The 15090-nt window shown below is 44.0% G+C and overlaps 1 protein-coding gene and 1 long non-coding RNA gene across 3 annotated transcripts in view; one reads left to right on the top strand and one right to left on the bottom strand.

Annotated features, from left to right (window-relative positions):
• Nucleotides 1–15090, bottom strand: part of CDH13 (cadherin 13) — a 1193479-nt gene that overhangs the window by 11600 nt on the left and 1166789 nt on the right. The window contains exons 12-13 of the mRNA XM_012466155.2: nt 6861–7094; nt 3584–3811 (exon numbers count right to left, since the gene is read on the bottom strand). Of these exons, the coding sequence (XP_012321578.1) occupies nt 3584–3811; nt 6861–7094 (462 nt within the window). The remainder of the gene's footprint in view (nt 1–3583; nt 3812–6860; nt 7095–15090) is intronic.
• LOC135277291 (uncharacterized) overlaps nt 14449–15090 on the top strand; it is a 53435-nt gene continuing 52793 nt past the window's right edge. For both annotated transcript variants that reach the window (XR_010344918.1, XR_010344916.1), the window contains exon 1: nt 14449–14589. This is a non-coding gene — a long non-coding RNA (uncharacterized LOC135277291). The remainder of the gene's footprint in view (nt 14590–15090) is intronic.

The following is a 15090-nucleotide window of genomic DNA, read 5'->3' as shown; positions in this document are numbered from 1 at the left end:
TAGGGTACTGAGCCCAGGATCATATTTTAAAAATGTTTCCTAAGTAGTTCTGATGTGCAACAGCATTTCGGAACCACCACTTCAATTAACATGTTGCTCTTATCACACAGTGGCAATTGTATACAGCAAGCCAACAAGAAGCTCACGCCAAATTTATGTCAGTTAACTCCATCCCCAACTCCTCCTAGTTGGTTTCTCTTCCTTGTGAAGTTTAACTTGCTGTCTTGTCCAAGTTTTAATTCTGTAAGCTCCTGAAACACTTTTTGGAAAACTGGTGCTATAGAAATTCTCATGTTGGGTGTGTTCTGTCATCTCACTCTCCTTTCCTCCCTGGAGGAGGGATGGTGCCAGGTTTTCTGGCACCAGCAGTAGCAAATATCTTCACACTCATATTCTTCTTTTTTTTGATATGGAGTCTCGCTCTGTTGCCAGGCTGGAGTGCAGGGGCATGATCTTGGTTTACTGCAACTTCCACTTCCCAGGTTCAAGCAATTCTCCTTCCCGATTAGCTGAGTCTACAGGAGCGCACCACCATGCCTGACTAATTTTGTATTTTTACAAAATTTCACTCTGTTGGCCAGGATGGTCTCAATCTCTTGACCTTGTGATCCTCCCGCCTCAACTTCCCAAAATGCTGGGATTACAGGCACGAGCCACCACACCCAGACTTCTTAATTTTTTTTTTTGAGACTCATATTCTTAAGTTTACCCTCCTCCTTGTTTCCTATTGAGTTGTGAACTGAAGGAACAAGCATGTGTTTAGTGTGTGGAGCAGATCAGAGGATACTGTTAAACATCCAGGAGCCTGTACCTAAACACTGGAGTCACTCACCAGGGTGGTCCTGCTTTCCCAGTGTCTTTGGACCAACTGGTGAGGCTTTAAAATGGACAAATGTCGGGGCCCGGCGCGGTGGCTCACGCCAGTACTTTGGGAGGCCAAGGCGGGCACAGTGGCTCATTCCTATAATCCCAGTACTTTGGGAGGCCAAGGTGGGCAGATCATGAGGTCAAGAGATCAAGACCATCCTGGTCAACATGGTGAAACCCTGTCTCTACTAAAAATATAAAAATTAGCTGGGCATGTGGCATGTGCCTGTAGTCCCAGCTACTTGGAGGCTGAGGCAGGAGAACTGCTTGAACCCAGGAGGTGGAGGTTGCAGTGAGCCAAGATCCCACCATTGCACTCCAGCCTGGGCAACACGAGCGAAACTCCACATCAAAAAAAAAAAAAAAAAGGACAAACATCTGAGCTGCCTTTCCATTCATAGGGTAGGGCCCAGGTATGGGTAGCTATGTTTGAAAATTCCCCAGGTGCTTCTATTGTGCAGCCAGAGTTGAGATCCATCATCATCTCCCCAGCTGATACTATGTAAGAATGACTTGCAGGTTACTAGCGATGACTCAGCAGACCAGGCCCCAGACAGTACATGCTCATGAAGGGAATATTCCTACACTCTAGAAATCTAGGTCTAGGCTATCTGTCAGCACAGCAAGAGGCAAACAAGCATAATGCGTTGCTATAAATTCATGGTATGTGCTATGGTCTGAATGTTTGTGCTCTCCAAAATTCATATGCTGAAACCTAATCCCCAAGGCGATGGTATTAGGAGGGTGGGCCTTTGGGAAATTAGAAGGTCAGGAAGTCAGAGTCCTCATGGATGGGACGGGATGAGTGCCCATATAAAAGAGGCACCCGACAGCTGCCTTGCCTCTCGCATCATGTGAAGATGCAGGGAGAAAGCGTCATGTATGAGCCAGAAGGTGGGCTTTCACTAGTCAATGAATCTGCCAGAATCTTGTTCTTGGACTTCCCAGCCTCCAGAACCATGAGCAGTAAATTTCTGTTATTTATGAGCCACTCAGTTTATGGTGTTTTGTTATAGTAGCCCGAACAGACTAAGACAGTATCCAGTCTCCTCTGGACCACCCCTGCTCAAAGTACAGCCCGACTGCCAACTATCTGCCCTTTGACCAGGTTTCCTAATTTCTTCTCAGCCCCGGCCCCATCTCTATCCCTTCATCTGAAATTGTCTCTACACACACAGAGAAGAAGCCTCTGAGGGGCAGCCTCCTGATTCCTATTTTCTCTCTCTGATTCTCATGCTAATCAGATGAGATGAAGTTAGAAAGCCAGTGAGATAATCGAGGTAAGTGAACATAAGCACCTAAGACAGTTGGGTGGAGGCAGGGATGGATGGAAGTGTCGAACCCATAGACTCTGTTGGGCTTTGCAGTGGGAAGACTGGGAAGGAGACGTGGGGTTGATGGTGATGATGATGGCAGTGGTACAGTCATCAGAGACAAGTCAGTCAAAGGGGCAGGTCACAAGGGGAAGACAATATGTTCACTATCAGAAATGTCCAGTCTGAAGGGCCAGTGAGATGCTGTAATGGCTTCTCCTTTTTTTTTTTTTTTTTGAGATGATTTCTCACTCTGTCACCCAGGCTGGAGCGCAGAGGCATGATCTTGGCTCACTGCAGCCTCCACCTCCCAGGTTGAAGTGATTCTGCTGCCTCGGCCTCCCGAGTAGCTGGGGCTACAGGCACGTGCCACCGCGCCTGGCTAATTTTTGTATTTTTAGTAGACACGGGGTTTCAACATGTTGGCCAGGCTGGTCTTAAACTTCTGATCTCAAATGATCTACCCGCCTTGGCCTCCCAAAGTGCTGGGATCACAGGCGTGAGCCACCGCACCCAGCCCTTTTTTTTTCTTCTACCCACAGGACTCTGGTCTTGCATACAGCTTTATACACATACATGCCCAATGTTGGACTCTGTGATTTCCTGTTGGCTTGCCACTGTCACTAGGATGTAAAACCTTCTGTTTTCTTTTTCTGTCGATTTCCCAACTTCCTAATTCACAATTACACCGATACCTTCTCAAAAGGCAAATAGCAAGGCCCCAAAGGCTTTTGGATGGTAACAGTTACATATAAATAACCGCCAAAGTTAAAATTGGACTAGTAGTTCATAAATGAGGAATATTTGACACATGTATTTATTCATTTTATCCTCACATCTATGTATCTGTATTACTCTGCATAATAATTCATTTGTTTAAAATAATGTTTCATTATATTATAGTCACTATTACTAGTTAGTGAAAAAACACTGTGAATTACGCATTTATCATTTCCCCTGCAGCCCAACCTCCATCCATAAATTCTCATGACTATTCTCAGAAAGTCTCATCATACCTGTTTTAACCTTGCAAAAGATTATTCTGCATAATGTAGAGAGAAACGGGCCTCTGATAGAACAGTTAACTAATCTGGGCACATTTTCGTTAGCTCAAGTTGAGTGGCATCTGTAGGACGTTTTGCTTACCATCTGGTTTGCAGGCCAGCAATGAACACCTTTGTACAATTCCTCAGACTGTCTGGTAGGGATTGTTAAGATGCCTTTAAGCATTAGTTGGATCACTTTTACATATAACATGTTCTATCATAGAGACACACACAAAAGATGAATGATTCTTCCGGGATGCATTTTCTTGGAAAGGTATATGGAAAAACGCTGGTGTCACAGACCCTGTGAAGTTACAATTTCATACCTGTGCATGCATTGGAGTTAGGCCAACTTACAAGCTATGCTGAGGATGCTGAGGAGGCTGAGGAGGAGGAGTGAGGGCAGGCTGAAGTGCAGGGCCCCCGCCGCGTTGCAGTCCACTTTGGAATTCCTGCAGGAGCACACTTGTACCCTGAGATCTGTGATGTTTGTCATGGGTGGTTTCCCTGAATCTGTCACCATGATGGGCAGGTTGTAGTTTGCTTTGTTCAGATTTTGAAGAAGGCTTACCAGGGCATGTGTATCTGTAAAGGGAAGAAGGGTCCTGGTGAGAGCGGATGAGACTTTTTCCAATAAAAGAGTGAGGTTTTGGTGACTAAAATCACACCAAACAGATGTCACATTTTCATTTATAATCATGGGAATGCTTAAATTTAAATTCATTAACATCAAATAAAAATACCAGTTAAGATCCTCAATGGCACCTGCCACATTCCAAGGGTCTGGAAGGCACACATGGCTGGTGGCTCCTGTAATGAACAGCACAGAGACAGAATGTTTCCATTATCAGAGATCTGTGCCTCAGTGCTATGATAATCAATTTCAAGAAGAGCTCCTTTCATGAAGATGACTGAGCACCAAGAACTCCTCCCTGCAAATTTATTACGCGAAAAAGCCATCTCAACAAAGACTGCATTCCACATCTAGAAAGCTAAGGTGAAAATCCACCTGCTCTCAATGTGGGCAGGACTCTGATGTGTTGTCATGGAGATGGGTTCTATAGCCTATGTTTTTTGTTTTTTGAGACAGGGTCTCTCTCTATTGCCCAGCCTGGAGTGCAGTGGTGTGATCTCGGCTCACTGCAACCTCTACCTCCTGGGTTCAAGCGATTCTCCTGCCTCAGCCTCCTGAGTAGCTGGGATTACAGGCACACACTACCACACTGAGCTAAATTTTGTACTTTTAGTAGAGATGGGGTTGCACCATATTGGCCAGGCTGGTCTCGAACTTCTGACCTCAGGTAATCCGCCCGCCTTGGCCTCCCAAAATGCTGGGATTGCAGGTGTGAGCCACTGCGCCCAGCCTTGTTTTTTATTTTTTTTAATCAATCATCAGTCCACAGCTCTAGATTTGGGTGGGAACCCTCAACACAGAGACTGGATCTTTAAGCTTCCCCTCCACTTCCCTAATGCCATATGCGGTGGCAATATCCACCATCACCCAGGTCCCTGGGTGACACCTGGCAGTGGCTGCACCAGCTGGCCTCTTGTTTAGCCTTGGGCTAAAGTCACTCAGATGATGACGGGCAAACATATTTTTAAATGCCCTTTTCTGGGAATAAACAGGGATAGATACTGAGAAAAAAAATGTAGGAGACAACAAAGTAATTTAGAAGGCATTTATCTATTAAGTAAAACCAGGAGAAAAAAACAAGAGTGTAATGACATGGAAATAAAAACAGATGAAGCATGGTCATTACCGGAAGGTGACGGCAGCAGTAATAACTAATGCGATGGTCACCCGGGAAGATGGCAGATTAAATCAGAGGCATTTTTCTATCCCTGAGCAGAGGAGAAACTATTTTTTTAAAAAAACTTTTAAGTTCTGGGGTACACGTGCAGGACGTGCAGGTTTGTTACACAGGTAAACGTGTGCCACGGTGGTTTGCTGCACCTATCAACCCATCACCTAGGTGTTAAGCCCAGCATGCATTGGCTATTTATCCTGATGCTCACTGCCCCCCTCCACCCCCCACCAAAAAAAACTCTTGAATGGAAAAGCTCCAGTTGGAAAGAACTGAAGATGCTTATTCAAATTGGTTATATCCATAAAAACCAGCAAATAAAACACTAACCCCTCAAACAAGAGAAGGGCTGTTTTAATTAAAAATAATCAGTGTAACAGAATTCATTCTTTAAAAAGCAATAAAATAGACAAACAGGCAAATAGAATCAATAACAAGCAAAAGGCACTAATAAAATAAGATATGAGATAGGGCTATAACAATAGATACGAGATTTTTAAATAGAAAATGTTATGCACAACTGTACAATACATTTGCAAAACCTAATGAAATGGGTAATTCTCTGTCTCCCTCAAAAGTTCTACCACAGATATAAGAAGTGAGAACCCTGGCTAGGTCAATAGCAGGGTAAGTTCATTATTGAAGATGTAGTGTCTAATGTCTTTTTTTCTTTTACTTTCCTTTTTCTGTTCTTTGACTTTATTGGGAGACAAAGTGAACTTAGCAGTTCATGTTTGGGGAAGAAGGTGGGTGAGACTGTGGATATAGGGATACTTCATATTAATACATTGGTGTTTCAGTCTTCATAAGGCAAGTGATAGATGTTGGGTTAAGTTTTGAACTCCACCTACCCACATGGAAGGACAGATGGGAGGAGACATTGCTTGCAAGTTTCATAAAGGAGAAAGAAGACACATGGAAGAAGACATCAAAGTCAAGGATGATGGCCAAGGATTTGAAAGAAAAGCCAAGGCCATCATTAGAGTAAGTCAAGTTCGAGGAGGTCTGCAGCATACAATGGAAGGTTAGAGGTTGAAAACTGTAAAGATTCTTACCCTAGCACTTCTCTTTCCTTTAGTCTTTTATGAAGGCAGGTATACCATGAAAAGTCTCTTGAATGCGCTGGTGAAAGTTAATGTAAACACAGTTCTCTGTCTCTGAGACTGGAGAGATGGCTGAGCCAAGAGCTATGTGGGGAGAAGCAGAGACTCCTGCCTTTTGAAGGCCTAAGACTGGGCAGGTTGGCCAATATTCTTTGTAAGGTAGTTACAAAGAAAGAATCTGTGGAGTTTAATTAAAAGAAAAAAGCAGGAGAAAGAGGAAGGACAAAGAATCACAGTCGTGGCTGAGAACTCTGGGATGGCAGAAATGCAGAAACTACAGATGAGTCAAGAGAAAGTCCACTATTGGGTGATAGGAACACTAAAAGCCTACATTTCACCACTATGCGTTGTATGTGTGTTAGAAGTCTGCAGTTGTACTCCCTAAATATATTACATTTTTAAAGAAAGAATACTGGAGTTACAGTATATAGTATATACAGGAGACAGGATAGAGTATACAACACAGGGCGTACAGTATCGAAAAGATCAGAGAGGAAGCAGAAGAGAAAATGTCTATGTTTGCTTTTGTAAGAAACAGACATTCAATATTTTTATAAATTGCACTTGTTTGCTGGTGGGAACATTATCAGTGTTTATAACATGTCAATAACTTAAAATGAAACAAATGAGAATACATGAGAGAGTAGTGCAGAAAGAGCATTCTGGGAAAGAGAAACTAAACTGAAAGCTGGAAGAATAAGGAGGGAATGTTTTAACCGGACTTACTGTTGATCTTGGAGATCTTCCAGACTTTATCAGGAGCGGTTTGTTTGTGGATTTCAAATTTGAAAGGATCTGTATTTGGGTGAAGATCCTTATCTGATGCTCCCAAAATGACCACACTGAGGTTTTTGGCATCATCACAGACTTCAGCTACTGTGGGGTAAATGAAGGGGGCATTGTCGTTCACGTCCTCCAGGGTTATCAGCAAAGTCCCAGTGCCCGTGGCAGGAGGGTTGCCTGTGGGAAAAAGGGAAGATGTTGATATGCAACTGGTATATTTGAGAGCAATTTACCATTGTACTTTATATGTTGTAAACTTAGTACACTTTGCAATTATTTTATTTTTTGAGACATGGTCTTACTCTATCACCCAGACTAGAATGCAGAGGTGTAATCATGGCTCACTGCAGCCACAAGCTCCTGGGCTCAAGCGATCCTACCACCTCAGTATCCCGAGTAGCTGGGACCACAGGCACGTGCCACCACACCTGGCTAATTTTATGTTTTTTAGCATCTGCATCTCAGAGGATATATTTTTTGCAGAGACAGTGTCTCACTATGTTGCCCAGGCTGATTTCAAACTCCTGGCCTCAAGCAATCCTCCTGCCTCAGACACCCAAAGCATTGCGATCATAGGTATGAGCCACCGTGCCCAGCCCATTTCCCAGTTATTAATAGTCGCAAACAAGACTATCAATCATAGATTTTGGTATAAAGTTTAGTGGTTTACAAAGCGCTTTATCATATATAAAATTTCTGATTCAAATTCTTCAGGCTTAATACTTTACCCTTAGAATGCGAAGCTTCTGACACAAAAGTCATTCTCATACACTGAAATCTATTCAAAGAATGGAGATAAATATGACTTCTCCTCACTTAGCAAATTAAACTTGTATATAAGTAGCCAGGCATTCATGCATATTGGTAGTATGGGGAGGAAGGAGTTTCCGTGAGAGATGGCCCTGGTCTCACTGGTGCAGCTCTACCCTAACTAGAGGGTTGACTCAAGTGGGAAAGATTTAATCTGAGAGATTTTTTTCCGGGAGTGAAAAAGAGTCTCAGATGCAGATGGTGCCACTGGGGGCTGCAATGGTTGGCTCTGGTGGACAGGACAGATTTAGGAAAGTGGGCTAGTGATGAGAAATGAGATCACTAGCTGGCTACAGGGACACTGAAGCAATCATCATATAATCTTTGGGCCTTATTTATTATTTTTTTTGAGACGGAGTTTCACTCTTGTTACCCAGGCTGGAGTGCAATGGCGCGATCTCGGCTCACCGCAACCTCCGCCTCCTGGGTTCAGGATTATAAGATTAGTGATTATAAGAGCTCGTGATCCACCTGCCTTGGCCTCCCAAAGTGCTGGGATTACATGCGTGAGCCACCGCATCCGGCCCAACTTTGGGCCTTATTTTTAAAGGCTTGTTTTTTTCCTAATATTTCAGCTTCTTCTGGGAATGTTTTTCATTTTAGAGGACATAATTTTAAGAAAATGGCTCTTATAATCACTAATCTAATAATGTCTTTTTTTTTTTTTTTGAGATAGAGTCTTACTCTGTCGCCCAGGCTGGAGTACAGTGGTGCAATCTTGGCTTACTGCAACCTCTGCCTCCTGGGTTTAAATGATTCTCCTGCCTCAGCCACCCAAGTATCTGCACCACCATGCCCAAATAATTTTTGTATTTTTAGCAGAGGTGGGGTTTCACCATGTTGGCAAGGCTGATCTTGAGTGCCTGACCTCAAGTGATCCACCTGCCTCAGCCTCCCAAAGTGTTGGGATTACAGGCGTGAGCCACTGCACCTGGCCCTAAAATAGTCTTTCACTTAAAGAAAGGGTTTTTAATGTTAAAACTCAGCTTGCTTTAAGTTTTCTCTGAATTCATTTTTAATCATTTGTGCATCAGAGGTTTGCTCTTGGGACAAATCATTTGTTGATAGTTTCTAATTTTCTGCAAGAAAGGTCAGAGCCGAATTCACAGGTCACACATTTTAAATGTACAGATTTGCCTTATTCCGGAAAGAAAGTGAGGCACCTCTAAAATTGCGGCACTATAATTTGATACCATAATACAATCGTTTCTTGGCCTTTTAGCTTAAATTAAGGGTAGATCTGTTCTTATCAATTTAATACAGTAACACTATACAGTACTAACCTGACACATGGCTCCGTTTTATTTTTCTAATCCTTATTTTCACTTAGCCAGATTTCCAAGTTTGATTTTATTTTATCTTGTATGGTATTTATGTTTTGAAATGCATGTTGTTTGCAGTTTGGCCATCGGGTTACATGGGGGTTAGAAAGGTAGTATTTGAAGTGGGCACTCAGGACACAGGCAAGGCCTAGTGAAGAAACGAGGAGACCTCTTTAGATGCAGACAGTTTATTACTGACAGAGACAGTAAAAGGAGGCGTGGGCATTGTGGCCTTGGTGCAGGTCATGGCAAAATAAAAGGGACTGGACAACTGCAACAGAAAGAAGGGGTGTTGCAGCAGAGCCAACTCCAAGCTGCTTCTCGGCAGTTGCACAGCAGCAGCTGCGCCCTGAGAAGGGCAGGCAGAAAGTCCCTGCACCTCACAGAACCCGGAAGGCAATGAGAAACTGGCTGGGGGACCGCAGGGTGTTCTGCCAAGACTCAGCGCAGCTGCAGGCCACACCCTCCCCATGTGGCTCTACACACAATGTCGTGGGGTGCCGCGGTGGAGCTGCTCCTCCTCATCCTTGCTGAGTGCACCAAGGGTGGCATGGGCTCCTGGAGAGCCTTGAGTAGCATCACGAGGGGCCTGTACTGACTCCACACAGTGCACGAGGCCACCAGAGGCTTTCCAGGAAGGCAGTGATCCAGGAACAATCTGATCTCACTTATTTTGAGAAAACACACAATTGGATTGCTCGGAAATGTCAGACACTGCAGGCAAGCAGACCAGCCATGGATGAAGAGAGGCACAAAGTGTGCAGCTTGAGCAGGAAAGCAGCATCTTGTCTTGCTGATCAAGCACTCAGACGAGGCTGCCAGAAGAATAGCAGAGCGCAGCGGGAAGTGGGAAGACAAGCAGTTCAGCTTTGACTGTGCTAACGGCCCCTCGAATTGAATGCACCTGTGCAGACGTGTGCAGCTTGGGGGAAGTGCCCAGGTTGAGTTAGGGGTTGGAAAGTCACCAACATATAGATGCCTTTGAGATCTCTCTAACAGTGGTTAGCCAAGATGAAAGTTCAGAATGCCAGAGTGGTGGAATATGGAATCCTAGGAGACCCCGAAGTTTAAAGGGCAGATGTGGGCCAGACATGGTGACTCACATCTATAATCTCAGCACTTTGGGAGGCCGAGGATCACAAGGTCAGGATCTCGAGGTCAGGAGTTTGAGACCAGCCTGACCAACATGGTGAAACCCCGTCTCTACTAAAGATACAAAAAATTAGCAGGGCCTGGTGTTACATTCCTGTAATCCCAGCTACCCGGGAGGCTGAGGCAGGAGAATCGGGAGGTGGAGGTTGCAGTGAGCCGAGATCACGCCGCTGCGCTCCAGCCTGGGTGACAGGGCAAGACTTCGTCTCAAAAAAAAAAAAAAAAAAAAGCAGATGCTAGTTTTGCAGGAGAGATGTGGGAGAGATGAATTGGAAGAGGAGTCAATGATACATAATTAAATGTGTCATGACCCCCATAAAAAGAAAAAGAGAAGTAATGGGATTTTAAGGAGACTGTTACTGCTGACTTTTTTTTGGGAGAGGTTTCCACTAATGCAGGAGAAACCAGCTTAAAGGAAGCTGAGCAGTGAGTCATAAAGAAGTGAGAGCGGATACTCTTTAGTGGGGCTGGTGGAAAGTTAAATATATCAACACCCAAAGACAGTTACAGAGTAAACATTCAAATAAATGTCTGCTAAAACAGCAACACAAATGCAATTAATCATTTGAAGGATGGCTATTTCTAATGGTGGCGTATCGTCAACTTTTGTGAGAGCATGAACTCAAAAGAAATACATAATTACTTTGAAGTTGGTTTTTCACTGTCAGCTTTAGTCATTTAGCTAAATTCCTTTGTTGAAAAATTATTTTTCTCTTTTTATTGAACTAATTGAATATCTCAGAAGAATCCATTATGTTTTTTCACTCTGAATATGTTACGAAGCCAAGTCATTTGGTGGAATGGATGAGAAGGCGTTATGAGCATTTGAAATACCGCCATAAGAACTGGCCTTTTGTGAACTTAATTATACGACTGTCTTCAATTTCTCACGTGTTATTCCCAGGCCAGGCTGGTGATATCTTTTCTGAAGTCAGTAAAATGAATTTGTTACTTTGGGCAAAGAGGTAAAGACAAGATTCACAAAATCCTGAGGGAAAGAGCCTCTCTCTTTTCTATGCACAGGATAGAGAAAAATCACATCCAAAATTCAGGTGAAATTCAAAATTTCAAAATTCTTCACAAGTGCATTTGGCTCCAATCATTTCTAGGGCCCAGGAAATATGGGGGCTTCTAAGAATTCTCCAGATTTTCAACAAAAATCCCTCACCCCTCTGTTCCCCTTTCCATCAGCAGCCTCCCCACCATGGAACCACTCATAACTAAGTATCAAAACCAAAAAACCAAGCACAATGAAGACAGGGTCCCTCCTTGATACACTTTCTCTTTTCTTTTCCTTTATTTATTTATTTATTTTTTTGAGACAGAGTATCTCACCCTGTCTCCCAGGTTGGAGTGCAGTGGCACAATCTCGACTCACTGCAACTTCCGGCTCCCGGGTTCAAACAATTCTCCTGCCTCAGCCTCCCGAGTAGCTGGGATTATAGGCATGCACTACTATGCTTGGCTAATTTTTGTATTTTTAGTAGAGATGGGGTTTTGCCGTGTTGGCCAGGCTGGTCTCGAACTCCTGACCTCAGGTGATCCGCCTACCTTGGCCTCCCAAAGTGGCAGGATTACAGGCATGAACCATCATGCCTGGCCCGAATTTGCTCTTTTGAAAGGGGAAAAAACCTCAATTTGAGCAAAACACCCAGAAATGGAGCTAGAATGGGACTTCCTCTTTTCAGCTCCCTCCTGGAGGAAGCCTATGGGCTGTGTTCTCAGGGTAGCCATTTTAAGGATCAGAGGAAGTCCAACCTCTAAACACGTGAGGGTCTGGTTGAGTCTGTAGGGGCTTTTGTCTTTATAATGTTAGAAGCTTGAAGGAATGCTGAGAGATGAACCATTCAGCTTTCAGGACTTCAACATGGTTGGGAGGTGGGTTTCCCACTGGGAATCTGCTGAAAGTCATGGCCCCTGCCTCCAGGGAAACATACCTGCATTCAGAAACACACCTGAGGGGTCCACAGACACCCAAATTGTAGCACAGGCTTGGTGCAAGTTCAGAGCAGAGGATCTGAGACCCACTCATTTTAGGTATGGTCAGGCTGAGGTCCAGAGAGATTTAGGACGGGCTCAAATGAACACCGTGAGTGTTAGGCCTCCTTCTCTTTTTATTACATAGCTTGATTCTTACAGGCTCTCATTGTGATCATGAAAGCAAACTATTGTCCCTAAACCATGATTTCAGGTTATTATTATTACTATTTTTAGCTTCTTTCTTAAGAGCTATTCTTTTAACTGTTGTGAAATACAGATAACATAAAATTGACAATTTTTAACCATTGTTAAGTGTACAGTTCAGTGGTGTTAAGTACAAATTGTTGTGCGGCCATCACCAACATTCATCTCCAGAACTTTTTCACCATGCAAAACTTAAACTCTGTACCCATTGAATGCCAATTCCCCATTCCCCTTCCCCCAGCCCCTGGCAGCCACCATTCCACTTCTTGTTTCTATGGATTTGACTACTCTGGGGACCTCATGGAAATACTTTTTTTTCATAAGCAAGAAATGGTAGGCTTGGTGAGGTAGCTCAGGTCTGTAATCCCAGTACTCTGGGAGGCCTAGGCGAGCAGATCACTTGAGGTCAGGAATTTGAGACCAGCCTGGCCAACATGGTGAAACCCCATCTCTACTAAAAATACAAAATATTAGCTAGGTGTGGTGGTGCATGCCTGTAATCCCAGTGGCTCTGAAGCCTTAGGCAGGAGAATTGCTTGAACCAGAGAGGTGGAGGTTGCAGTGAGCTGAGATTGCATCACTGCACTTCAGCCTGGGTAGCAGAGCAAGACTCCGTCTCAAAGAAAAAAAAAAGAAATGGCATTTGACAAGGTCATTCATTCTAAATGTATTTGAGATTTTTAACTTCCTATTCCTGGTTTGCTTACTGGCACTGATAATTATTTGGGACCCAGACTTTGCCATAGTCAGGCTGGGTCCCAAAGGAATCATCAGTTCCAGCTAGCACAGTCATAGTTGTCCCTGTAGTGGGACAATAGGCAGGATGGGGGCTGGGACCAAGGCCCCAGGCTTGCTGGTTATCACTGGCCATGCCCAGAGGCATTTACTATTTCTGTACAAGGGATAGCTCAGGAGCCAAAAATGATCCTAGTGTCGAGTAGATCTTTTTCAGAGATAACAGCAGGGGGCTGGGGTCCACAGGGGGACAGTCTGTGCAGATGGAGGTTCGTGAAACAGACACTAGACCCCAAAGCTGAGGCCTTGTCTTCCAGCCACAAGACCATGCCAGGCAGGGAAGGGGGAGGGATAAGGATGGAGAGAAAGGAGGAAGCTTGGGAGCAGGATCTTGTTATAGGAATGGGCCTCTGTGGGGTAGTGGTTTAGAGCCTCGTGATTGTGGAACGGTGTTAAAGCCTGGGGCTCAGCCACCAGAATCACCACCACACACTAATGCTCACCCTAGGTTTGAGGCAGGGCGAGAAGAACTTCCTTACCTCCTAAGGATAGGCTCCACAACCTTCCCCTGTGCTGGACTACACTTCAGATGGGTTTCTTTTTGACTCTAGGGCTCTGATATGGTTTGCCTTAATGTCTCCACTCAAATTTCATCTTGAATTGTAATCCTCACATGCAGAGGGAGGGAGATCACTAGATCATGGGAGTGGTTTCCCCCATGCTGTTCTCGTGATAGTGAGTTCTCAGGAGATCTGACGGTTTTGTAAGTGTCTGGCATTTCACCTGCTAGCACTTCTCTCTCCTGATGACATGTGAAGAAGGCCCTTGCTTCCCCTTTCCCCTCTACCATGATTGTAAGTTTCCTGAGGCCTCTCCAGCCACGTGGAACTGTGAGTTAATTAAACCTCTTTCCTTTATAAACTACCCAGTCTCGAGTAGTATCTATACAGTAGTATGAGAATGGACTAATATAGGCCCTGACTTCTCTTTTCTTGAATATTTACTTTAGAAACTTGCAACTGTACATTCTTTCTCTGCCCCTGTGAGATGTAAGTCTTCCAGCCTGTTGCTAGTTTTATAATCCAGGACCACCTTTCTCAAGGACCTGGGAGCCATCTTTTTCAAATGTAATCACGGAGAGGAATAGTATCTCTGTCTCTCAGTCTCTGTGGAAGCATTTGAGCCTAACTCCAATAAGCACCCATTAGCCAATACAGATGCCTAATCACATGGACCATCACATGGACCAACCTCCCCACAAACATCCTCCGGTACTTCTCCATCAGCTCATCCTAGTGCTTAAAAACCCTCCCACTGTCTGTTTCAGCAGAGTTACTTCAATCTCTCTCCCTCATTGTAGCCTTGAATAAAGCCTTTGACTTTCAAACTCTGCCCTGCCCATTTTTCTTTGACATGTTCAGATGCTGGCAAGGCTGAAAACTGTAGGAGATCTGTTTGTGATAATCCAGGTAAGACATAGGTAAAGCACAGGTAAGGCAGAAGCAGGGAAGTGAGGTGAGGGGTGGTGTACCTACGAAAGGAAGGTTCTAAAACCTAATGATAAGAATGGCCATGTCACACCAGGAGTGTGGGACTATGTACACCTGTTTGCAAGCAATTTAATGAGATTGCTTTAAACATGGTTTGATTTTAATTTGCAGGACAAAACTGAACCCGTGATTGATCCACAAGGCTCTGTGAAGTGTTTGGTAAAAACATATGCAAAGTCTTTATGGTCAGAGTTTCTTTGATGCCAGGAGTTTCCGTTGACCTATATTCAGTGTTGTAACTAATTGGATTTTTCTTTTTTCTTTCTTTCTTTCTTTCTTTTTTTGGAGAAAGTGATTTATTTAAAGAGAGAGAAACAGGAGAAAGAGAAAGAGAGAAACAGGAGAAGAAGAAAGAAAGAAACAGCTAACTCGTACACTGAGTGAGAGAATCCAGAAAGATGGAATCCAGGAGAGGAAAGC

The sequence above is a fragment of the Aotus nancymaae genome, unplaced genomic scaffold, assembly GCF_030222135.1.
Source record: "Aotus nancymaae isolate 86718 unplaced genomic scaffold, 86718_ANA_hifiasm-v0.15.2.pri h1tg000030l, whole genome shotgun sequence".
NCBI lineage: Eukaryota > Metazoa > Chordata > Mammalia > Primates > Aotidae > Aotus > Aotus nancymaae.
This window is presented reverse-complemented; position numbering and strand designations above follow the sequence as displayed.